At 39.5% G+C, this 27,064-nt stretch overlaps 1 protein-coding gene across 2 annotated transcripts; it reads right to left on the reverse strand.

Moving 5' to 3' along the window:
* Positions 1-3,542: 3,542 nt before the first annotated feature.
* On the reverse strand, positions 3,543-23,603 carry pltp (phospholipid transfer protein). Of its 2 annotated transcripts, XM_028576347.1 has the most exons (15): positions 23,553-23,603; positions 18,647-18,776; positions 18,371-18,470; positions 17,967-18,095; positions 12,974-13,129; positions 12,746-12,809; positions 12,495-12,650; positions 11,570-11,746; positions 10,816-10,875; positions 10,575-10,739; positions 10,400-10,467; positions 10,051-10,093; positions 9,839-9,902; positions 5,830-5,906; positions 3,543-4,669 (listed from the first exon to the last, which is right to left on the reverse strand). In XM_028576347.1, exons 2-15 carry the CDS (start codon positions 18,768-18,770, stop codon positions 4,568-4,570), a joined length of 1,485 nt encoding a protein of 494 aa, XP_028432148.1. In that variant the 5' UTR covers positions 18,771-18,776; positions 23,553-23,603; the 3' UTR covers positions 3,543-4,567. The 2 variants fall into 2 exon arrangements, with proteins under 2 accessions (XP_028432148.1, XP_028432149.1); XM_028576348.1 differs by lacking the exon at positions 12,495-12,650.
* Positions 23,604-27,064: the final 3,461 nt, after the last annotated feature.

Consider the following 27,064-nt stretch of genomic DNA (forward strand, 5'->3'; position numbering starts at 1 on the left):
TGATGTAATTCTGATTTAATCTGACTGACTGAGGTCAAACCTGATGCTTTTCATCGATCGATTCATTCAATGATCCAATAATCCGGTAATGATGATGTTTAAACTCACGTCAGATCAAAGATTCGTGACGAGTGTAAACTTTAGTCTCCCTGCAGGTCTCCGGTCTGCAGTGTTCTTAAAGCTGCCCGATTCCACCAATCAGACAAGACGGTGTATCATCTCCATAGAAACCACACTCTGTACTTTCGATCTATCTTCAGACTGTCAGGGTTTTTTGTAGCTGGATATATTGAGTATCAAGAAACTTACTCCACAGCGCTGGGGAGATAAAGCTGGACATTACTCTTGTTTACACAAGATTACAGTTACATTATTTATTTTTTACTGATTTACACTGGTTTACACTGTAACATATAAATGTATGATCTTATAGAATATCATGCATTGTATGTAAATATAAAGGAGGAGTATATAAAGGAGTTAAAACTTTAAACATCTACAACAGTAAAATACATGTTAATGCAGTAGGAATATTATACCATATACAGTATCATATTATAGAACCCGAACAGAAAAACACTGACCGGGAAACCTTTACTGCAACGTATACGCTTTCACTTACTTAAACAACATGGTGCTGATAATACTTTTACTTCAGTTAGGTTCTGAATGCAGGACTTTTACATAGGGGAGTATTTTCACAGAGGGTATTATTACTTTTGCTTCAGTAAGGATCTGAACACTTGTTCCACCTCTGCTGGTTTCACTCTAACTCACAGATCTATAGGTGGTTCAAATAAAAAAAAACTTTTAGCAAGTGAACATGGATGTAAAGAAGAATGGAAAATATTCATACATTCCGCTCTGTGAATGTTTTATGATTTTTATGTTTGTTAGAGCTTGGAGATTCAAACAGTTATAATAAGGAACAACTCCACAGACAGATTTAATAACTTTAACACAAAACAACAAAGATGTGAATGTCATTTGTCCTCGAGATTCAGTACAGACCTGTCTGAACTGTATGTTGAGTATATATACACATATATATATATATATATATATAAATAATCCAAACCCTATATTTATTTCTATGTATGTATGTGTATATATTAGATTCAACTTTATTGCCATTGTGCAGAGTACAAAGACATATATAAGTACAAAGACATATAAATATATATATATGACAGACAGCTAACAGACTTAGAACATCAGAGGTCATGGGACTGTCCCAGTTTAACACCGGGAGTAAACTGTGTTATTTTTATTTTTGGAGCAGCATCTGAGGCCCGTTCCAGAAAGCAGGTTTAGTTAAAGTGCTGTTTGTTAACCCTGAGATGAGAGAAACTCTGGGTTTTCTGTTTCAGAAAGAGAGGTAACTTCACCTCAGAGTCAGCTACTATGGTAACTTCACCTCAGAGTCAGTTACTATGGTAACTGAGCATGTGAACCTAACCTGGTTGGGAGCAGGTTTTCTTCAAGAAACTCAAGGTTTCTTCTCTCTCATTTCCTCATTCATTCATTCAGTCTGTATCAGGCGCATTTTAATGCGTTTGTTATCTGCATGAATAAAAAAACATATTGGTTTATGTTAGGCAAATTATAAAACATTTTTTACATGTCATGTCCCTTTGTTGACGATCCCGTTGATGATAAAGCTGTGTTAATTCACAGAGAGTTTACATCGGGAGATGATTTAGTCCCGACTATAGATGTATTTTCATTTCCACATAACCGTTTTGAGAAGTATTTTTTATCACAGTCCATTAGATACCTTATCTGTCCTCATATCACTAACATCAACCATCGTGGACAGGTCCATTAGATATGTAGATACCTTATCTGTCCTCATATCACTAACATCAACCATTGTGGACAGGTCCATTAGATATGTAGATACCTTATCTGTCCTCATATCACTAACATCAACCATCGTGGACAGGTCCATTAGATATGTAGATACCTTATCATTCTCATATCACTAACATCAACCATCGTGGACAGGTCCATTAGATATGTAGATACCTTATCTGTCCTCATATCACTAACATCAACCATCGTGGACAGGTCCATTAGATATGTAGATACCTTATCATTCTCCTATCACTAACATCAACCATCGTGGACAGGTCCATTAGATATGTAGATACCTTATCTGTCCTCATATCACTAACATCAACCATCGTGGACAGGTCCATTAGATATGTAGATACCTTAACTGTCCTCATATCACTAACATCAACCATCGTGGACAGGTCCATTAGATATGTAGATACCTTATCTGTCCTCATATCCCTAACATCAACCATCTTGGACAGGTCCATTAGATATGTAGATACCTTATCGTTCTCCTATCACTAACATCAACCATCGTGGACAGGTCCATTAGATATGTAGATACCTTATCTGTCCTCATATCACTAACATCAACCATCGTGGACAGGTCCATTAGATATGTAGATACCTTATCGATCTCCTATCACTAACATCAACCATCGTGGACAGGTCCATTAGATATGTAGATACCTTATCTGTCCTCATATCACTAACATCAACCATCGTGGACAGGTCCATTAGATATGTAGATACCTTATCATTCTCATATCACTAACATCAACCATCGTGGACAGGTCCATTAGATATGTAGATACCTTATCTGTCCTCATATCACTAACATCAACCATCGTGGACAGGTCCATTAGATATGTAGATACCTTATCGTTCTCATATCACTAACATCAACCATCGTGGACAGGTCCATTAGATATGTAGATACCTTATCATTCTCATATCACTAACATCAACCATCGTGGACAGGTCCATTAGATATGTAGATACCTTATCTGTCCTCATATCACTAACATCAACCATCGTTGACAGGTCCATTAGATATGTAGATACCTTATCGTTCTCATATCACTAACATCAACCATCGTGGACAGGTCCATTAGATATGTAGATACCTTATCATTCTCATATCACTAACATCAACCATTGTGGACAAGCTTTAACATCCCAGCAGATTCTTTGTGTCGCATTACGTTTTTTGCAAACTGCAGTTTTCTTTACAACAGTTTAGCGGATCATACTGTAATAGTAAAGCCACTGTAGAGCCGTCAGAAAAGTGTGACTCACTCTGAAACGTTTTTTAAACGTTTTTGTAGTGTTCCCTGGACACAAACCAGTGAGAGCTATTAAAAAGAAATAAATGATTATACATTAAAGTTCTGTTAATGATCATGGTGCTGCAGCCTCAGAATGGGATTAGTATAGTTTACTTTTTCGCCCGCAGGATTGCACCTAAATGAAATTATAGGTGTAATACAATTCCAGTTTTCACCAGTAATATTATAAGTTAACTGTGATTAAATATGAAATGAATACACTGTTAATGCTTATGCATTGACTCGAGCAGCAATTTTCTCCCACACCAATTCTCTCTCTTTTGCAGCAGCAGCCGCTGTCTTGCTTTTTTAACGAAATGCTGAAAGTGTTCAAACTCGCTGTTTGTGCGCATGAGTATTTCTGCCGGCCCGTTTGTTTGTGGTTGTTACAATGGTGAATTGTAGAATCATGGCTCCATTCATGCTGCCTTTTTATAGTGGTTGTGCACGCGCGTAACCCTGCCTGAACTTACTCCGAGTTGATTGAACCAACTCAGCTGTTCTGGAACCGAAAACTCAGTTTCCCATCTCAGGGTAAATCAACTCAGAGATCAGGGTTAAACTGGAACAGACCCCAGGTCACTGAAGGACTTACCTAAACTGGCCACGCCCACAGAGGGGGCATCCGTTATATTACAGGTGCTGTAACCATAGAAATAGAATGGATAGAAAGGCCATTCTCATTAAAATCAACATCGAATGATCAGTTCTATGTTGCTCGCTGTCTCATCTGTGACTCACACAACCCTACGCCGTGTGTCGCTGCAGGTGGAGATGGTAAAGGATGCGTTCTGCAGCACATCTGCTCCACAAACAGTCCACATATGTTATACGTTCGATGTAGCCAAAGCGTAACTGTTCCTCCTCTTCAATCTCCACCACTACTGTTGTCTTTCTACATACTACCATTGTGTCTCTTCATACTACTACTGGAGAACTTCTCCCGAGCTGCGTTGGACTGCTCTCCTCCACCGAGCTGTGACACACTGTGACGTGTTTCTCAACATGACAACTAACAACTATCACCGTTTTGTTTTGGACTAATTAAATGACCATGGCAAACAGCTCAATGAGCTCTCTATCTATTTTATTTCTATGGCTGTAACACATTGTTGTCATGGATATAGTCACTACCTATATGCTGTTTTTATTCAGTGTTTAACGATTTAGTGATGTTTTTACAGTCTTATATTTGTGTCTATATACTGTAGGGACAATAAACTATGTAATGTATATATACACACATACATGTATAGAGGCTGTGTTGTATCTGATTGTTTCCAGTGATCATTCTCTCAGTGCTTTGCTGAAGTGTGTGTATATATTCACATGTTGTAATATATGTTCACACAGTGTATTATATATTCACTTTGTGTGTGTCCATATAAATATTGAAATGTTTAGACGGTGTTGGTTTCTGCCTCTGTCTGATTGTTGCCTCCTGTGATCATTTCTCTCAGTCCTTTGCTGAAGTGAAGATTTGCTCCGATCACAATGAAACCCTGCAGAGATGAACACAACTGTTGTGAACACCAGGGGGCAGCGGTGACAGCATTGTAAAGTGCTAACTCACTCAAGTCTCACTCCTAGCGGGTCAAAAACCGTTTGGTCAGGGGAGTTAGTTGCCTGCCTCTGTGTTTCATACTACTTTCTACTGTTGTTTCTCTACATACTATTCTCTACTGTAGTCTCTCTACATACTACTCTCTACTGTTGTCTCTCTACATACTATTCTCTACTGTTGTCTCTCCTGTTGTCTCTCTATGTACTACTCTCTACTGTTGTCTCTCCTGTTGTCTCTCTACATACTACTCTCTATCATTGTCTCTCTACATACTACTCTCTACTGTTGTCTCTCTACATACTACTCTCTACTGTTGTCTCTCTACATACTACTCTACTGCTGTCTCTCTACATACTACTGTCTACTGTTGTCTCTCTACATACTACTCTCTACTGCTGTCTCTCTACATACTACTCTCTACTGTTGTCTCTCTACATACTACTCTCTACTGTTGTCTCTCTACATACTACTCTCTACTGTTGTCTCTCTACATACTACTCTCTCTGCTGTTCTCTCTACTACTCTACTGTTGTCTCTACTCTACTGTTGTCTCTCTACATACTACTCTCTACTGTTGTCTCTCTACATACTACTCTCTACTGTTGTCTCTCTACATACTACTCTCTACTGTTGTCTCTCTACATACTACTCTCTACTGCTGTCTCTCTACATACTACTGTCTACTGTTGTCTCTCTACATACTACTCTCTACTGTTGTCTCTCTACATACTACTCTCTACTGCTGTCTCTCTACATACTACTCTCTACTGCTGTCTCTCTACATACTACTGTCTACTGTTGTCTCTCTACATACTACTCTCTACTGTTGTATCTCTACATACCACTCTCTACTGTTGTCTTTCTTCAAACTATTCTCTACTGTTGTCTCTCTTGATCCTACATCATCTTACTTACTTCTGACGCTAAAGGAGACTTTTTGCGTTGGTATCTGACGCAGAAAGACACTGACCAAGATTCAGTATGTGACGAGTTGGGAGTGAGAAAGACTTGACATTGGAGGGTGAAACTAATACACTCTAATGACCAATCAGAATACAGCGTTATGTATAAACATATACAGGTCAATGTCGAACTTACGTTGTGATATTCAACCACCTCCTCAATGAAATCCATTCCATCAGCCAGAGGAATCTGAACTCCTTTCTTTGTCCAGTCTGAACACACACAGAGAGAGAGAGAGAGAGTCAGTCAGTAAAACATCATTAAAGTCAGAGACAGTTTAGAAGCAAGACGCCCAGCTCAGAAAACTTCCTGTCCCAGAGTAAATTCCTGTCTATGTTCCGCATATTTAGGAAATGGGAGAAATGAATGTGAACACAGATTTAGAACGATTCTTTCACCCTGTAGTCACCAAAGTAAGTATTGGAGCCATTCTTCACAAGCCACATACTGTATCTCCAGAACATTCTGACACTAAAATGGTATTTTTTAGATGGACACACCAGGAGAAAATTTACTTTGTTTCAGGACCAAACTCTCTCCAGATCGAATAGAATACTCTTTATGGTCATTTTACTTGCAATTGAATGCAGTCCTCTCAGTGCAAAACATCAGTAAAACGTGCAAAGCAGGAAAATAAATATGTAAATACATAAAAAAAAGTCTTTAAAGTCACTATAAAAATATATAAAGAGGTAGGTTATGGACCTTTTTCACAGCAGACATTTTGACTTGTCATAGTAGGAAAAGCACAGCTGAAATTGATAACCTGAAACGATGGCTCAGTTCCATCAAGTGTCCCAGTAAGCTATTTCAGTAAGTCAGCATGCACTATACCAGGGCCTCTCCTAAGTGGAATGCAGCCATCATTAATGGTTTAATACCAGGACCTCTCCTAAGTGGAATGCAGCCATCAGTAATGGTTTAATACCAGGGCCTCTCCTAAGTGGAATGCAGCCATCAGTAATGGTTTAATACCAGGGCCTCTCCTAAGTGGAATGCAGCCATCAGTAATGGTTTAATACCAGGGTCTCTCCTAAGTGTAATGAAGCCATCATTAATGGTTTTGAATATACCTGTGCTTTTCCTACTATGACATGTCAACATGTCTGCCATGAAAAAGGTCTATTTGTTTAAAAGGAAAAGTTAAAACACAGGACTACCACACAAACAAGACATTCGCTGAATGATTCATCCTTGAACTCAAAACTCAAGTGGCATTAAGTTCAATTATGGCTCTTGGATAAAAACTGTTTTTCAGATGGTTGTTCATGTTTTAAATGTCTTAAAGCGTCTGTCCGAGGGCAGCAGTTCAAACAGAGAGTTTCCAGCGTGAGATGGATCTTTAAGTATACTCTCAATTTATTTGAGGCAGCGAGAGCTATATAAATTATCAAGGAGGGAAGAGGGCAGTCAATGATCTTCTGGGTGGCAGTGACGACCCTCTGGAGCACCTTCCTCTCTGCTAACCCTAAGTGCACGTGCAGAAACCGGAAGTCCAAGACCCTTTCCAAACTGTCTCTGTTGATGGTAAGGGGCTGAATATCTGTTTTATTTTTCCTATAGTCAATTATTAGTTCCTTAGTTATGGTGGTGTTAAAGACCAGGTTGCTGTCCATGCACCACACTGACAGGTGCTCCACTTCATCCCAATAGGCAGACTCATCTCCCCCAGAGATGAGCCCCACTACGGTGGTGTCCTCCGCAAAATTAATAATGTTGTTGCTGGTCGGTGGTTGCAGTCATGGGTGTACAGGGTGTAGAGTAGAGGACTCCGCACACAGTCCTGTGGCGAGCTAGTGCTGAGGCTGAGGTTTGAGGAGATGTGAGGGTCTACTTTCACTCTCTGGGTGCAATTCGAAAGGAAGTCTTTGATCCAGAGGCAAAATGTTTGAGAAAGTCCTAGGTTTGTCAGTTTGTCCAGTTTGAGGTAGGATGGTTTTAAATGCAGAACTGAAATCAACAAAGAGCAGCTTGGCATAGCTCCCCTGCTGCTCTAGATGGCTCAGAGCAGTGTGTAGAGTTGTGGCTATGGCATCCTCTGTAGACCTTGTTGCTCTGTAAGCAAACTGGTGTGTGTCGAACATGGGTGGGAGGCTTGAGATGATGTAAGTCCGGACGAGATTCTCAAAGCACTTCATGACGATAGGCGTAAGTTCCACTGGACGGTAGTCATTCAGGCTGCTGATGCTGGTCTTTTTTGGAAGAGGAACCATGGTAAAGGACTTCCGGCTGGGTGGGACAGTGCACTTGGACAGGGACTGGTTGAAGATCTTGGTGAAGAACCAGCTAGCTGGTCTGCGCAATCCCTCAGCACATGTCCAGAGACACCATCGGGTCCCGCAGCTTTCCTTCGGGTTCACTGCCCTCAATGTATGCCTAACCCCATACTCCTCCACAGTGAGGATGTGGCTGCTGTGGGCTGGTGGATGTGATGTTGTTGTCTCCGCCGGCTCCGCCGGCTCCACCTCGAAACGTACAAAGAAGTGGTTCAACTCCTCTGCCAGCATATTGTCACCAATCACAACTGAGATGTTGCTAGATTAGTAACTTGTGATTTGCTGAACCCCCCATTGTTGCTGAGGAAGTAGTCCTCAATCCTCTTATAAGCCACCTTGACCTTTCTGATGCCTCATTTCAGGTTGGCTCTGGCAGCACTATATTGAACCCCATCACCAGACCTGAAAGCAGTGTTTCTGTCTCTGAGCAGGAGCTGGACTACGTTTGTCATCCAGGGATTCTGGTTGGGTTAGGGTTAGGATAGACCTGGGTAAACCTGTCCACAGTGACAATGTCTGTGCAATACCTAATGTAGCACAGGACAGTTGTTGTGTACTCCTATAGGTTCTGATGCTCAAAAATGTTTGTTCTCTTCAAAGAAGTCCTGCAGCTGATGAGAGGCACCTTCGGGCCATGTTTTAACAGTCCTAGTCCACTTTTCCTGAAGGAGGGGGGTTTATGCCGGGATCAAGAGCAGTGATGTGATCCAATTCAATTCAATTTTATTTATAGTATCAAATAATAACAACAGTTATCTCAAGACACTTTACAGATAGAGTAGGTGTAGATGACAATCTATAATCTACAAAGACCCAACAATTCCAAAAATTAATGATTTAGGTGCCACCCTAATACAAGGAAAAATGCGGGGCAAAAAAACATAAAGACTCTGGGGATAAGCTCCCCAGAGCAAAATTAGTAACAAGCATTTCTGGGACATGGATGCACACACATGGAAAGAGAGGGAGATAGTCCTGGTTTTCTGTCTTGTCTTGTCCAGTTTTACTTCCTGTGTTTTCCCGCCTTTGTTGATTACCCTGTCTCTCCTAATGTGTTTCACCTGCTGTGTCAGCTGCCCCTCGTTACCTCATTACGCAGTGTATTTAGCCCTTGTGTTTCGCTTGTCTCTCAGATCGTTTTGAGTCCGTTCCATGTTACTTTGTGTCCTTGTGCTGTCAGTTTGTTCCTGTTGTTCCTGTATCCTGTCTGCGTGTTGTAGCCTGGGCCTTTGTTTTTGGATTCCTCCCTGCTTTAGTTTTGTAAGTTTTCCCTTAGAGCTTTTCTTTGTCTCTGTGCTGCGTTTTTTGGTTATTAATAAATCCCTGAGCTCCAACCATCTCCTGCCTGCCTGCCTCGTCTCTGGATTTGGGCCCACTATTCCCTGCCTCCTCATAACAAGTTCAGTGATATATGGTCAGACTGGCTCAGGTGTGGTAGCGGTTTCACCCTGAAACCTTGTTTGATATAGGAGTAGACCTTGTCTAGTGTATTTGCTCCCCTAGTAGCACACTTACATGCTGATAAAATTTAGGGAGCACTGCTTTTTCTGAAGACGCAGAGAAAGTTACGGCAGCTAATGTTCACCAACGATGTTACTGCAGAGAAATATGGCCTTTAGCTCTGTAATAATTTAAAATATTAATAGATTATACAAATAACTTTTCATCCATCCACACAATGTTCACTACACTTTCAAACAAGACCACACCCATTTAGGAGAAATGAAGTGTGCACTGTTTCATACCATCAGGGCAGTGTGTAATGATCTTTAGCTAGAGATAATCTGTAATCAGTGTCACAGTGTGTTTCAGTGAAACATGCAATAACTATGTAGCAATGTTTTACAGTTGATTGATCAGATTCTTACTGTTAATTAAAGGAACCACAGACATCTGCAGCATCGCCTTTAGAGGAGCCTGCAGAGGAATCAACTGACAGACAGACAGACAGAAAGGGAACAGGGAGACAGAAAGGGAGAAAGACAGACAGGTTACTCAAATGTATTATGGTCGACGGTCTCTTACCGTTGTCAGATTAAACTCTAAAGTTTTAACTAACTAAATGCTGAAAAACACTCACTGCTAGAGATTCCAGTGCTGATTGATTGGAGAAGATTTTAAACCTGAAAGAAAATAATAAAAAAAACAAGTTCACACATTCCTTATGCCTATGTGATTCAGATATTAAAAGACTGAAGAACAACATGTTTGGCAAACATTAAAGACTTCTGGAGGCAGCATCCACCCAGGAGGCTGAGAGGACACAATGATCAGAGTCCTGCAGGAAGAATAAAGACTACATCCCAGTCAGATGGGTTATGGTTAATATCAGACAGAGTCCTCTGGAGGATCATCAGAGTCCTCTGGAGGTGTGTGTGTGTGTGTGTGTGTGTGTGTGTGTGTGTGTGTGTGTGTGTGTTTGTGTTTACCTGCGGAGGTCAGCATGAACAGCCAGACGTTTTCCCTTCATAGAGACTTTAGCGTTAAACTTTGATTCCTGCAGGAGGACAGAAACATGAGCCAATAGTAGAAATATTATGAACCAAAAGTGTGTGTGTGTGTGTGTGTGTGTGTGTGTGTGCGTGCGTGCGTATGTGTGTGTACCATGGTCATGCTGCTGAGCTGGATCGGAGGCTGACCCGGAGGCAGCACCATCACCTTGACACTGGCTGTCATGCTGACGGTTGCTCCAGACGTCTTGATGGTGGTTTTTGGAGGCGATGTGACGGCGAGATGCAGAGAGAGCGGAGCGTCCACCAGAGCCGGGTACTGCAGAGAACATGGGGTATTACATTTTAAAGTAAGTACTGCAGTTCTACCGTGTTTCTTTCTTGTTTCTTCTCACCAGCATCATGAGGGTTCCAAAGTAGGTGGTTCTCAACAACATCTCCAGATCTTTGGGCATCTGTAGCATAAGACAACACAAAGGGTCAGACTGTATCACTTCACTTCTTAGTAGTATCTTCTATATTTTATATTCTATATTTTAGCTATTTAAAAAAAATGTATTCTCTGAAATAACTGTTTTTATTTGTTCTTTAATGATTTATGTTATTAAGTGCTTTAAATTGCCTTGTTGTAGAAATGTGCCACATAATAAACTTCCCTTGCCTTCTGTTTGCTTTGATGGATTCAGGGTCTATGGTAGTTCTGGAGGATTCTATGGTCTGTACTTTGCTCTGGAGGATTCAAGGGTCTGTGAAGGTTCTGGAGTATTCTAGGGTCTGAAGGTTCTGGAGGATTTTAAAGTCTGAAGGTTCTGGAGGATTTTAGGGTCTGTGGTGGTTCTGGAGGATTTTAGGGTCTGTGGTGGTTCTGGAGGATTCTAGGGTATGTGAAGGTCATGGAGGATTCTAGGGTCTGTGGTGGTTCTGGAAGATTCTAGGGTCTGTGGTGGTTCTGGAGGATTCTAGGGTCTGTAGTTGTTCTGGAAGACTGACTGTTTTCAGTATCTGTATTTGGTTTTTATGATGTGTGATAATGTTAATGTTGTGGTGGTCTGTGAGGGTTTTAGAGGTCTTTGCTAGTTTTAGAGGTCTGGGATGGTTTTAAAGGTCTGGGTTGGTTTTAGAGGTTTGTGTTGGTTTTAGAGGTCTGACCTTCTCGTTGATGATGTCCATCTGGAAGATTCCTGCCCTGTAGTAAGCATACATTCCGCTGTCGAAGAAGAACTCAGACAGAGCGAGATAAACCATCCGGTCGTACTCTCTGATCACCGGGTTGACAGCATAGTTCGCCAACGTGTTGTTTGGATCAGAAAGGTCGAAGAACATCCCCTACAGACACATCACACTCGTTATTGTCCCCTACAGACACAACACACTCGTTACTGTTCCCTATAGACACATCATACTCGTTACTGTTCCCTACAGACACATCATACTCGTTACTGTTCCCTACAGACAGAACACACTCGTTACTGTCCCCAACAGACACAACACACTTGTTACTGTTCCTTACAGACAGAACACACTCGTTACTGTCCCCAACAGACACAACACACTTGTTACTGTTCCTTACAGACAGAACACACTCGTTACTGTCCCCAACAGACACAACACACTCGTTACTTTTCCCTACAGACACAACACACTCATTTCTGTTCCTTACAGTCACATCACACTTGTTACTGTTCCGTACAGACACAACACATTCGTTACTGTTCCCTACAGACACAACACACTCATTACTGTCCCCAACAGACACATCACACTCATTAGTGTCCCCAAGACACTCATTAGTATTCTCTACCGACACATCACACTCGTTACTGATCCATACAGACACAACCACACTCGTTACTGTCCCCTACAGACACAATACTCTCATTAGTGTCCTGAAGACACTCATTAGTATTCCCTAAAGACACAACACAGTCATTACTCTTTCCTACAGACACAACACACCCGTTAGGGTTCCCTACAGACAGAACACAGTATCTTACTTCATGAGCTATTAAAATATCTATAGTCAAAATATATAATGTATAATATATAATAAAACATCTTTAGTATAGAGTCTGACCCTGAAGTGCATGTCGAGGCTCCGGGACGTCACTACCGGATCATCGATCAGAGAATAATCAATCCCAATAAACTGATCGACCTCTGTCCTCACAGGGATCGTGTCCAACATCGAGTTCACATGAACCAGAGCGGAGTGGTTCAGAGCAGGACAGATCTGAGAGACAGACAGGGAGACAGAGAGACAGACAGGTTCATAGCGGACAGACAGATAGACAGACAGACAGATGGAGAGACAGACAGGTGACTGACCTGCTGGTTGAGGAGGAAGCGCATGCCTGATGTCAGGAATTTGGACAGGAAGTCATAAACTTTCCTGAATGAAAACAGATGTGATGACAAAAAGTTCATAATTGGCCGATACTGAGGTAACATCAGTGACGTATTGATCATTATTAATAATCATTAATTATATGCAGTAATCTTTAATCGTGGTTATGGTTAGTAATTAGAAGTCATAAATCTTTATTGTTGTTTTACCCGAGCGTTCCGCTGAATTTTGCCCTCATTTTGTCGATTTTGGCGTCACAGGTGACGTTGTTGATCTTCAGTCGTCCTTCATCGTCTCTGATTAGACTCAGAACCGTGTTGATGTTCACTCCTTCAGCCGATGCGTTGATGTTTCCCGTGTCGTAACTGAGGGACACAAACACTTCATCACACAGCTTCATCACTGACAGGAATACAACCACAGTATTCATCTTCAACAATTGTCATAATTATCTAATCTTCACTTTTCATCTTCACTTGTTATAATCTTCACTTATCATAATCTTCATTTATCATCATGATGAGTTACATCAGCGTTGTGCAGAAGAACCTTTTTCAGAAAATTGGGGCCGACAGAGAGCACCCTTCACCCTAGTTTTTGGGACTAGTTGGCCCTTGTCTACGGTGGCCGACAGGGGCAAATGCCCTGCAACTTAAGAAAACACATGCAAATAGACAAAACACAAGCAAATTAAGAAAACAACTTCTTTAATTTGACAACACATGTGCAGCATTCAGCAAATGCGCTGCAAATACACACAACACAACCAAATACACAAACGCACTGCAATAAAAAACAATGCAAACAGAAAAGCACACAAACCCCAAAAACAAATGCAACAAAAACAACGCTGCATCCACATTACACAACAGAAGTTCTCCAGGCCTCTAGAGGGAGCAGCTAGTGGAACAGCTGGATTTTTGACCTCACAGGGAGGGGGAGAGGGGGGGAGAGAGAAAGAGAGAGAGAGAGACGTTCAATCTCAGAACGGTGTGCAACGGTGAGATCATAGACAGAAAACATCTCAAACATAGACTTAATATTTATATTAAGTCTATGTTTGAGGTTGTATATACGACTCGTCAAGTCGTCTGAACTCAGAGGACCCCGAGTTCACTTTCAAAGATGGCTACGTCGTGCATCACACGTAGTAAACATTGTGGTTTTCTACAATTTTAAGCACTTTTGTCATTGTTGTAACCAAATGAAGAAGTCGTACACATAGCACTGTATACTGCTACCTATAGGCATGTTGCTACAGTCTTATTAGGAGTTAAATACCACCTAATTAGTTATTTTGGAGCTTGTGCAGCTGAAATTAGCTAGAGACGCTCGGTTGCTATATGACAACAATGGCTTTAAGCCGAGCCTTGAGCAGAAAGCAGAGCAGTAGCCTAACGTTAATGTTAATCAAAACATAATTTTCATGTATCAAACTGTGAAATATATTTGTGTAGTATGTCAATAACTGGGTGAATAGAATCCTAAATGTTACTAAAAATTTTACAAAAATCCATCTTTTCTCCGACTCGTAGTATTGCGTGACAAAAAGAACGCAACAACCCACGGTTATTCGTTTTTCGACATGGATGTGACGTCACGCTCAAGCTGCTAGTCGCGATTACAAGACAAAAAGAACGCACCATAATATTGTGATTATACAACAAAATAAGTGATCAATCTGTATCCATATTGTGGAACAATTTGCTCTTGACATAAAAAAAACAGACAGATTTATAGTCCCTTCCTGTTTAGTAAACCAGCCAATTTACCATGGGATTTATCAAACTGAATAAATCCTGCCCGCACATAAACACAAAACTGCTTTGCTTGCTCCATTGTGTTGTAACCAAGACATCTGCTGAAAAAGTTATTGTATTCATTAGCATGATTGCCGCACTGTTTAGTTCAAAAACATCCAAAACACGAAGAACGGATCAGACGCAAGCTTTTATTTTGAAAAGGTCTGGAAAACTTCTGTTGTGTAATCTGGATGCAGCGTTTTTTTTATTGCATTTGTTTTTGGGGTTTGTGTGCTTTTCTTTTTGCATCGTTTTTTATTTGCAGTGCGTTTGTGTATTTGGTTGGGTTGTGTGTATTTGCAGTGTGTTTATGTATTTGGTTGTGTGTATTTGCAGTGCGTTTGCTGAATGCTGCGCATGTGTTGTCAAATTAATGAAGTTTTTCTTTTTGCATCTCTTCTTTTTCAGGGTTTGTGTGCTTTTCTTTTTGCATTGTTTTTTATTTACATCGCATTTATGTATTTGGTTGTGTTGTGTGTATTTGCAGCGTGTTTGCTAAATGATGCACATGTGTTGTTAAATTAATGAAGTTGTTTTCTTAATTTGCTTGTGTTTTGTCTATTTGCATGTGTTTTCTTAAATTGCAGGGTGTTTGCCCCTGTTGGCCATCATACTTGTCGGCTTTATTTGGATCAGTTTTGGAGCCCGCCAGTGAGAGGAATCACTCTGATTGGCTGTTCAGCTTAAGCTAACATTAGTAAGAAATTAAATCAGTGTTCTGTTGAGAAATATTAGTCATATATATGAATGCTAATGTTAAGTTTGTTTTTGTAGAGGAACTGATAAGAACCAGTAGAAGAACAAACAAGAACCAGTTAAAAAACTAATAAGAACCAGTAGAAGAACTAACAAGAATCAGTTAAAAAACTAACAAGAACCGGTAGAAGAACCAGTTAAAAAACTAATAAGAACCAGTAGAAGAACTAACAAGAATCAGTTAAAAAACTAACAAGAACCGGTAGAAGAACCAGTTAAAAAACTAATAAGAACCAGTAGAAGAACTAACAAGAACCACTTAAAAAACTAATAAGAACCAGTAGAGGAACTAACAAGAACCAGTACTAACAAGAACCAGTATAGGAACTAACGAGAACCAGAGAACCAGTAGAAGAACTAACAAGAACCAGTTAAAAAACTAACAAGAACCAGTTAAAAAACTAACAAGAACCAGTTAAAAAACTAACAAGAACCAGTAGAGGAACTAACAAGAACCAGTTAAAAAACTAATAAGAATTAGTGGAGTAACTAACAAGGACCAGTAGAAGAACTAACAAGAACCACAAGAATCAGTAGAGGAACTAACAAGAACCAGTAGAAGAACTAACAAGAATCAGTGGAGGAACTAACAAGAACCAGTTAAAAAACTAACAAGAACCGGTAGAAGAACCAGTTAAAAAACTAATAAGAACCAGTAGAAGAACTAACAAGAACCACAAGAATCAGTAGAGGAACTAACAAGAACCAGTAGAAGAACTAACAAGAATCAGTTGAGGAACTAACAAGAATCAGTTAAAAAACTAACAAGAACCGGTAGAAGAACCAGTTAAAAAACTAATAAGAACCAGTAGAAGAACTAACAAGAACCACTTAAAAAACTAATAAGAACCAGTAGAGGAACTAACAAGAACCAGTACTAACAAGAACCAGTATAGGAACTAACGAGAAACAGAGAACCAGTAGAAGAACTAACAAGAACCAGTTAAAAAACTAACAAGAACCAGTTAAAAAACTAACAAGAACCAGTAGAGGAACTAACAAGAACCAGTTAAAAAACTAATAAGAACTAGTGGAGAAACTAACAAGGACCAGTAGAAGAACTAACAAGAATCAGTGGAGGAACTAACAAGAACCAGTTAAAAAACTAACAAGAACAAGTCTAGGAACTAACAAGAACCACAAGAATCAGTAGAGGAACTAACAAGAACCAGTAGAAGAACTAACAAGAATCAGTGGAGGAACTAACAAGAACCAGTTAAAAAACTAACAAGAACAAGTCTAGGAACTAACAAGAACCACAAGAATCAGTAGAGGAACTAACAAGAACCAGTTAAAAAACTAACAAGAACCAGTAGAGGAACTAACAAGAACCAGTTAAAAAACTAATAAGAACCAGTGGAGAAACTAACAAGGACCAGTAGAAGAACTAACAAGAACCACAAGAATCAGTAGAGGAACTAACAGGAACCAGTAGAGGAACTAACAAGAACCAGTAGAAGTACTAACAAGAACAAGTAGAGGAACTGACAAGAACCAGTCAAAAAAACTAATAAGAACCAGTGGAGAAACTAACAAGGACCAGTAGAAGAACTAACAAGAACCAGTTAAAAAACTAACAAGAATCAGTAGAGGAACTAACAAGAACCAGTAGAAAAACTAACAAGAACAAGTAGAGGAACTAACAAGAACCAGTAGAGGAACTAACAAAAACCAGTAGAAGGACTAACAAGAACCAGTAGAGGAACTAACAAGAACCAGTAGAGGAACTAACAAGAACCAGTAGAAGAACTAACAAGAACCAGTTAAAAAACTAACAAGAATCAGTAGAGGAACTAACAAGAACCAGTAGAAAAACTAACAAGAACAAGTAGAGGAACTAACAAGAACCAGTAGAGGAACTAACAAAAACCAGTAGAAGGACTAACAAGAACCAGTAGAGGAACTAACAAGAACCAGTAGAGGAACTAACAAGAACCAGTAGAAGAACTAACAAGAACCAGTTAAAAAACTAACAAGAATCAGTAGAGGAACTAACAAGAACCAGTAGAAAAACTAACAAGAACAAGTAGAGGAACTAACAAGAACCAGTAGAGGAACTAACAAAAACCAGTAGAAGGACTAACAAGAACCAGTAGAGGAACTAACAAGAACCAGTAGAGGAACTAACAAGAACCAGTAGAAGAACTAACAAGAACCAGTATAAGAACTAACAAGAACCAGTAGAGGAACTAACAAGAACCAGTTAAAAAACTAATAAGAACCAGTGGAGAAACTAACAAGGACCAGTAGAGGAACTAACAAGAACCAGTTAAAAAACTAATAAGAACCAGTGGAGAAACTAACAAGGACCAGTAGAAGAACTAACAAGAACCACAACAATCAGTAGAGGAACTAACAGGAACCAGTAGAGGAACTAACAAGAACCAGTAGAAGAACTAACAAGAACAAGTAGAGGAACTGACAAGAACCAGTCAAAAAAACTAATAAGAACCAGTGGAGAAACTAACAAGGACCAGTAGAAGAACTAACAAGAACCAGTTAAAAAACTAACAAGAATCAGTAGAGGAACTAACAAGAACCAGTAGAAAAACTAACAAGAACAAGTAGAGGAACTTACAAGAACCAGTAAAAGAACTAACAAGAACCAGTAGAAGAACTAACAAGAACCAGTAGAGGAACTAACAAGAACCAGTAGAGGATCCGTCGGTGGAAACTCAGCGAGATGGATGAGTTCTGAACGTCGAATAACAATCCAACTTCAGGGACGAACTGCAAATCAGCATGAGTCAGATTCAGCTCCGTTATCTTCACACTGACAGACAAGAGAAATATTAAACACACAAGATATGAATACACACTGAGTATTCGGTATTACAGTATTACTTTAAGATATAATACACACTGAGTATTGGGTATTACAGCATTACTTTTAAGTTTGTATAATACACACTGAGGTATTCAGTTTTACAGTATTACTTTAAGATGATATAACACACACTGAGTATTCAGTATTACAGTATTACTTAAAGATATAATACACACTGAGTTTTCAGTATTACAGTATTTCTTTAGTAGAAAGATATTTACTCAGTGATGGTGTATTGGAAGCGTCCTTCCTTCCCCATCATCTCTGGCATACTGATGTTGCTGAGCTCCTCTTCAACAAACCTCTGAGTCTCAAACTTCACTGAAAACACAAAACACAGAATGTCTGTACTTTAAAAAATACTTATATAATACTATATATATATAATACTAGTAGTACACTATAGAGACTCTCGCCGCAAGATTTTTCATTTAAAAGTTTGTTTATATTAGTATTATTAGTTAATAGACTTCTGGATAATAACTGCATATACTTACACATGTCCAGTCCTTTGTCAGTGATTCGGATTTTGCAGCCGGCGGGTTGAGCGGCAGCCATGATGGACAAGACCGAAAGGAGGAAGAGGGACAACAAACAGGAAGTCATCCTGAGCCGGAACATATCAACCTGAAACACAGAAGAACATCAAGACCCGGGATAAGAGGCTGGATTCAGTCGCTGTGTCGTGTCTCTGCTGTCGGGTTGTTTCAGAGGTTCTGGGTGTAGGTCAGATCTTTATCTTCTTAGTTTCTTTAGTTTAAGTTAGTGGATCCTCTTAGTTTATGAATTATTCAGTGGCAAATAAGTAGGGTTAATGCCCAATAGTTGGACAATGAACACCTCGAAGGGCATTAACCCTACTTATTTCTAGCATATTTTAATGCATTTTACAATCAAAATAAAAAAAATTTCAAACAATAACTGTGTTTCCCTGGTTACACCTGAGGGTTTGACTAACGAACTAACTTCCTCTGCACACTGGAGGACCCCGGAAAGCTGTCTCTAAATTTAGAGACAGCTTTTCAGCAGTGAACAGAGGTCAGAAGTAACTCTGATCAGACAGATCGGAGGGTTTGTTCCTCCTGTTGCTCCACAGCTGGCGGAGAAACTTGAACGGCAGTAACCCCTGTTACACAACGCTCCTCTCTTTCTAACTCTCTCTCTTTCTCTCTCTCCTTCTCTTTTCTCTCTAACTTTAACCCTCCTCCTCTCTTTCTCTCTCTTTTCTCTTTCAACAACCTCCCATCCCTTAGCCTATTTTTCTTTCTCTGTGGTATATAATGAGAGACAATTATATACCACACTGAGGAATAAGGTTTTAAAAGAACTCGGTTAGGCAAAAGCAACATTTTTTATTGATGCTATTCGTGAAGCCAATGGAAATACCACAGAAATCTGGCATAATCTACAAAAATTATAGGGAAATTATACACCATTAATAAACCAATACAACTAAATATAGATGGAAATATAACTCATGATCCAAGTAAAGTGGCAACAGCATTTCATTATTTTATTAATTCCATAAATGCTCTGTCTCAGAATTTTGCCAGATCAAATTACTCTCTCACTCCTTTAAATACAGATGACCCCATTATGACTTTTAGAGGAGTGACAAAAGTAAATTCAATCATCTCTTCTCTTACTGGTTCAAAGGCAAAATATATATATGGGATGGATACAGCATTTATAAAAACCCATAAGGAGGCACTCATCCCATCTATTACGAAAATTGTTAATTTGTCGATTAATGAAGGAGTGTTTCCAAGTTCTTGGAAGACTACAATAATAACACCAGTATTCAAATCCGGTCATCATAGTGTCATCAGCAACTATCAACCGATAACCATTCTTCCAGCAGTTTCCAAAAGTGCAGAAAAACATATATCTGAACAGATTACAATGTATTTAAATGCACGTTCCTTCCCATTACATCCTATGCAATTTGGATTTAGAAAACAAAATTCTACAGAAACGGCTAATGTCTTTCTGTTGGAAAATATAAAGGCTTAACTGGATAAGTGGTGGGAGCTGTTTTTCTTGATTTAAAAAAAGCTTTCGATTTGGTTAATCATGAGGTTTTAATTAATAAGTTATCAAAGTTACATTTTTCATCAGATGTCATTAAATGTATAAAGTCATATGTTACAGACAGAAAACAATGGGCCTCATTCACCAACCGTTTTTACGAAGAAATGTGTTCTTAAACCCTTCTTACGTACTTTTTTACGAAGATTCTGGCATTCACTAATGTTTTCTTAACTTGGATTTGTTCTTAGCTAAGAACAAAATCTACGAACACTGAAAAGCACTCTTACGCACATTTGAGTGATGACAATTTGCTCCAAATGATTGCTTACTGCATTTTATTTAATTCTACAGTTGTTTACAATGATAGTATTGTACTGTAATGTATTTCTGATCATTTGTGTCATGTGTTGTTGATGTGTTCTAATGTGTGTCTATGCACTTGTACCTGTGTCTACTGTGTATGATATACTTGTGTTATGTTTTCCTGATGCCATCAACCTGCCAGCTGTCCTGATCTGGAACAGTGGTTGTGTCATTTTACTTGTCTATGCCTGGCTTTCTTCATTTATGTGTATTTGTTGTATTGTTGTAGTGTATCCATTGTTTGTAAGCCATCACAAAACCAAAAACACACAAAAATAAGATGGTGGTCACCTGGCAATCTAAACAACATAAAAAGGAATAAAAACTGTCAATATTCATGAAACTGGTGTAGAACTACACTCGGAAACCGTAAGTGGACCTACATAAAGCCACCTGTTTTCATGACGCATTCGTACATGTAGCTGTAAAAGTAAACACTGTAATTGTAAAAAGAAGTTAAGAAGAAAACAAGACTTTCACCCAGGAAGTGGTCACGTGACTGGCCCGCGGTCACCCTCATTTCGCTGGATAGCATATGAATTGTTGTGAATATTTTTTTGTACGATATCATACGAACCAACACAGTCTCACTCCCAGAGCGCCAGAAAGCGGCGCTTGGTCAGGTAACTTTGGCGTTTGTTATTGATGCTAAAAGTCTCCTTCTGCTCTCTCTTGGTCAGGACTCTGGACGTCACTTTTTGATGCTCTGGGTCGGGACGTACGTTTACAGTTTTTTCCAATTGCTAAACGACAATGGGCACAACTGGAGTCACATGTGCAAAACTCTAACTCCAGTCTGCACTACCAACAGTCACCTGAGCTAAACAGTTCACATCACCTGCAGAACTCATTCAAAGCAACACAACTCTTAACACACGTCTCAAAACAGGCTCAGTGCAGCTAAACACTCTGCACAAGCCTCACTGAGATAACACATACTGTCACTCAGAACACACTGAGGGTAAAAACACTAGCGTCAAACACCAATACAAAAATTACAAACTTTTTCATCTATACAGTTTGAAGAGTTTGAGGGACTTGACACTACTCAATAGTTTATTTAAGGAAAAAATATAGATTGTATAACATAACAATTTTTACATAAGGTAAAAAAGAAGGAATGAAAATCAGCAGTTTTCTTCAATATAGTATTTTATCTCTAGTAATTTATGGAATTACTGGGGAAAAAAACTAAAGGTACATACGTAACAGTACCAAAGAATAGTGTGACTAATCCTGCCTCTCTCCAGCATCATGTGGCAAGTTTTCTTCATCACATTAGATGTCTTCATCATCTCTAAATAAAAATGAATGTGGTGTTTCTATTGCTTTCACCTCCATTACTTTCTGAAAAACAGTAAGAACACAGTTTTACTATTGTAAAGATATAGTGTTTTTCACTTTTTTGATAGCTGTGTACATAACCTCAGACATCTTACCTGGACATATTGGTATCTTTGCTCTTTTACCTGTTTCTCTCAAATAGTACAGTGTATAATTGTTTCATTCTTATTTGGTGTTTGTATACAAAAAAAGGCTGTCTGAGCTTTCTCTGTATAAATACCATATATGTTCACTAACTAGTCTAAATCAAGACACCTGTTTAGGCTTTCAGCTAAAACTGCAATCAGCAGTGTTTGATAGGAACCAGACTGAAATCTATTCTGTTTTGAATGTGTGGTTAACAGTTTTGACAGCAGTGTGTTAGCATTTGAACAAAGTGCTGTAAATCTACAGTGTTGTGCACGTTGTGGTTAAAGTCATGGGATAAGTGTGTAGAGTTTAGAAAACTGTGTTCAAGCAATGAAAAACCAACTAGAGTTTGGTCCACATGAACTGCTCCTGTGTAGACTGGAGTTAGAGTTTTTCACATGTGACTCCAGTTGTGCCCACTGTCGTTTAGCAATCGAAAAAAAACTGTAACTGACATGCAGCACAAGAACGGGACATTTAGGTCTAGGAAAAGATGGTTACAAAATGAACGTTTCAGTGACACGCAGGACAAGAACGGGACATGAACCCCAGTCCCCTGGGGGAAAGTCCTGTGTTGTTTGACCCATCCCCCCGAACCTGCCCCGTGCATCCCGTACACACACTGAAGGGGATTTGTGTGTTGGTATCTGACGCTGAGAGACTCTGACCAACAGTCAGTATGAGAACAGGTTGGAGGAACCCATGAATGAGAATGTGTTGCATGATGTTACTTTAACGTCTTGTCATTAATGTGTCAGATGTTATAAAACAGGAATTCCCAAATGAAACCATGAAACTTGTGGATTTACTGTAAGAAGACAAACAGACAATGAATTAAAGCTTTGACAGTAAAGTCTCTTTTAAAACCCATCAGTAATCATCAGGTCTGAAGCTTCAAACAGCCTTTAACAAGCAGAAAGTCCTCACAAATATAGACATACCGGCCCACACACACACTCTGTAATCTGTTTGATTACAGCTCAGAGATGACAGCCAATCACCAGCCAGCTGCCGCACCCACATCTGGTGACCACTAACCACTAACAGCTAACTGCTAACAGCTAACAGCTAACAGCTACAGCTAACCTCTAATTAAAAAGCTTCAGATGAAAGAGAAGAAGACTACACCCAGCCTGACCTCTGACCTCTGGTCTGTCACAGAGACCTAACCCTTCAGAACCTTATACTTTCAACATAATATATAAATATAATATAACCTTCAGCACTTTATAGTTTAAACATAATATATAAATATAATCTAGTCTGATTTCACACAGAACAGAAGCACAGGAGATACCCTGTTACTCACCTGTCCATGATGAACATCTGTCTGTCTGTCTGTCTCTCTCTGTCTGTCTGTCTCTCTCCCTCTGTCTCTATCTCTGTCTGCCTGTCTGTCTGTCTCTCTGTCTCTCTTTCTGTCTTTCTGTCTTTCTGAACGTCTGTCTGTCTGTCTCTCTCTGTCTGCCTATCTGTCTGTCTTTAGTTGAACTCTGAATGATGAAATGATAAAATGATGAAATGAAATAAACTCACAGTGTGAAGGAGGAGCTTCTGAAGTGTTTCTGTTCTTCTGTCTCTGTTCTCTCTGACTGTCTCTGTCTCTCTGTGTGGACACTTTTATCCCAAGGGATACAATGACTCCTCCCCCACCCCCCCCCCCCCTCCCCCAACCCCTTCCTCCCTCTCCCTTTTAAGAGAACATTGGCTTCTCTTCTCTCTTCTTACATTTGACGAGGTTTCTGTCTGATTATAATGTCACAGTGACAGAGAACCCACTTTCCAGGAAAACCAAAGCTGTGTGTGTGTGTGTGTGTGTGTGTGTGTGTGTGTGTGTGTGTGTGTGTGTGTGTGTGTGTGTGTGTGTGTGTGTGTGTGTCTGTATGTGTGTGTGTGTGTGTGTGTGTGTGTGTGTGTGTGTGTGTGTGTGTGTGTGTGTGTGTGTGTGTGTGTGTGTGTGTGTGTGTGTGTGTGTGTGTGTGTGTGTGTGTGTGTGTGTGTGTGTGTGTGTGTGTGTGCGTGATGGGTTCAGGATGTTTCTGTTGAACTAAAGCATTTGATTTAGTCTGACATCAAACAGCTGGAACACCCCCACCCCAACCACTCACACACATACACACACACAAACAGACAAACACACACACACACACACACAGAGAGACACACACACACACACACACACACACACACACACACACACACACACACATATAGACACACAGACACACACAGACACACACACACACACACACACACACACACACACACACACACACACACACACACAGTTATAGAAGAACCTTTTGGTTTGAAGTCCATTTCTTCTGTGAATGTGGTATGTCTGTGATAATACACTCACCTAAACGATCATTAGGAACACCTGTTAAATTTTGCATTAATGCAATTATCTAATCAACCAATCACATGGCAGCTGCTTTAATGCATTTAGGGGTGTGGTCCAGGTCTAGACACTAGGCTCGTTCGAGATGAGCCAGGCGGATGCAGGCGGACCCAGTGCATGCTGGGAAACGCCGGCCTCTCAGCTGATCGAACAGCTGATTGGTTCCGAATCGACTCAACATGATGACGTTTTATATAAACTTTTTATTGATTTTGAATCGGAGGGATTTTAACTGCGATTTGTCTGATTTAAAGGCTTATTCTGTACAGAACCCATGTTGTGTGACTGATAGTTATGTTTAGAAGTCAGAGAGACTAAATCTGTTGAGATTACAGATCATCTACAGTGTGTTGTTTATTAAAATCAGAAACAGATCGCATGTAGAGCATTTTGACAGCTACTCTGTCATAATAAAAACAACTGGAGACTGTGTAGGAGCTGATATATGGGTCTGATAAGATTTTATTAAATCAGAATTGGACCACAGTGTTTCTGTCACTTCCTGTTCAGCCTGAAGGCTGCTGGAAACGGCTGGAAAACTGTCCGACTTGACAGCGGAGTTTTGTCACCGCCCCGGCTGCTGCCGCCTGCTCTCGTCTACTTTACAGGCGAGGAGCAGTTCATCTCCAACGAGCCTAATCTCCTGAACTCCAAACTGAACGTCAGAATGGGAAAGAAAGGTGATCCAAGCAACTTTGAGTACGGCATGGTTGTTGTTGCCAGACCGGCTGGTCTGAGTATTTCACAATTTGCTCAGTTACTGGGATTTTCACCCACAACCATTTCTAGGGTTTACAAAGAATGGTCTGAAAAAGGAAAAACATCCAGTATGCTGCAGTCCTGGGGGGCGAAAATGCCTTGTTGATGCTAGAGGTCAGAAGAGAATAGGCCGACTGAGTCCAGCTGATAGAAGATCAACTTTGACTTAAATAACCAGTCGTTACAACCGAGGTCTGCAGCAAAGCATTTGTGAAGCCACAACCTGCACAACCCTGAGGCAGATGGGCTACACCAGCAGAAGACCCCACCGGGTACCACTCATCTCCACTAACAATAGGAAAATGAGGGTACAATTTGCACAAGCTCACCAAAATTGGACAGTTGAAGACTGGACAAATGTTGCCTGGTCTGATGAGTCTCGATTTCTGTTGAGACATTCAGATGGTAGAGTCAGAATTTGGGATAAACAGAATGAGAACATGGATCAGTCATGCCTTCTTGTGGGGTGTACTGGTGGGGGGGATCCCTTTCTCCTTCAGAACTGCCTTAATTCTTTGTGTCATTCATTCAACAAGGTGCTGGAAGCATTCTTCAGAAATGTTGGCCCATATTGAGAGGTTAGGGTCAAACACAGTATTAGTATGGTGTTCCTAATAATCCTTTAGGTGAGTGTAAAATTAACTGTAAAAAAATATATCTTGATCCTTCTCATTTCCTTAAAAACTAATAAAATTGTCTTTATTTATAAAATGTTGAACATCAGCTCAAATTATTCTGGTAAACATAAAGAGATGAAAACAAATTCTTTCTTCTTCTAATCTACAGAAAGTGACATACTATTTCTTATCAAGTCTCAATCTCTTTTTACTGGATATATGTGGTGATTCTATAATAAATACCTTTTATACCTATTATAAATACCTGTCAGCTGTGATTATATTATAAATACCTTTCAGCTGTGATTCTATTATAAATACCTGTCAGCTGTGATTCTATTATAAATACCTGTCAGCTGTGATTCTATTATAAATACCTGTCAGCTGTGATTCTATTATAAATACCTGTCAGCTGTTATTCTATTATAAATACCTGTCAGCTGTGATTCTATTATAAATACCTGTCAGCTGTTATTCTATTATAAATACCTGTCAGCTGTGATTCTATTATAAATACCAACCTATACTGTCTTGTACCACATTGGTCTGTAGTATTCTCTCTACTACCACAGTACTTTTACAGGGATGTATTTACATGTAGTACCATAATGAAACATGTATCACCTATTTTGTACTACAATATTTAAAGTTTGTACGAACGATGACCCAGTGAAACTATGGGTAGCTTGTGTGTGGCTGATCTAAAGTAACGTTTCAATGGTATTTCACAATCTATTAGTGTTTTGAACCAATGATTGTGAAGGTGCAAGATTTCTTTAAAGATATGAATGTACAATGCAATGTTTTAAACATTGGATAGTCTGTGTTACAAGTGATGACCCTTTTAAGTTTTGTGTCTAGAGTTTTGAAAAATGACATCAAGGTTCTGAAATTAGTAGCAAAGCGATTGTAAAAAACTGTAAACAGTAGTACATTACAGTAAAGAAGGATGATGAAATATTACATCCATAGATAATGTAGTCTAATTGGTGACAATGAATCTCGTTATCTGGAAACTTTCATGATCTAAACATGGAATATTGTTTGTCTGTTTCCATACAACGCATTAAGAGTAATGCAACAGTTACTTATCATTTTGAGCAGTTGTATGGATTGATAGTTAGATGATTGTAATGGAATGAATAGACAATCATCTTAAATGTAATGTGTGAATTGCTTTTTGAAATAGTAGTACTTTGATGTTAAGTTGTGTCATATTGAACAGGTGATCTTTGATCTTAGGTCTATGTGTATTGTTGACTTTGCACTTT

This window comes from Perca flavescens, chromosome 4 (assembly GCF_004354835.1).
Source record: "Perca flavescens isolate YP-PL-M2 chromosome 4, PFLA_1.0, whole genome shotgun sequence".
NCBI lineage: Eukaryota > Metazoa > Chordata > Actinopteri > Perciformes > Percidae > Perca > Perca flavescens.

Bases quoted from the DNA above. Each gene is read 5' to 3' on its own strand.
- pltp (XM_028576347.1), bottom strand. From the start codon at position 18,770: ATGTTCCGGCTCAGGATGACTTCCTGTTTGTTGTCCCTCTTCCTCCTT. The intron at 9,903-10,050 runs GTGAGTGTTTTT...TCTGTCTGTCAG, and splicing joins CAGCACTGGAATCTCTAGCA to TTGATTCCTCTGCAGGCTCC. The intron at 5,907-9,838 runs GTAAGAATCTGA...GTGTGTGTTCAG, and splicing joins TGTGGTTCCTTTAATTAACA to ACTGGACAAAGAAAGGAGTT.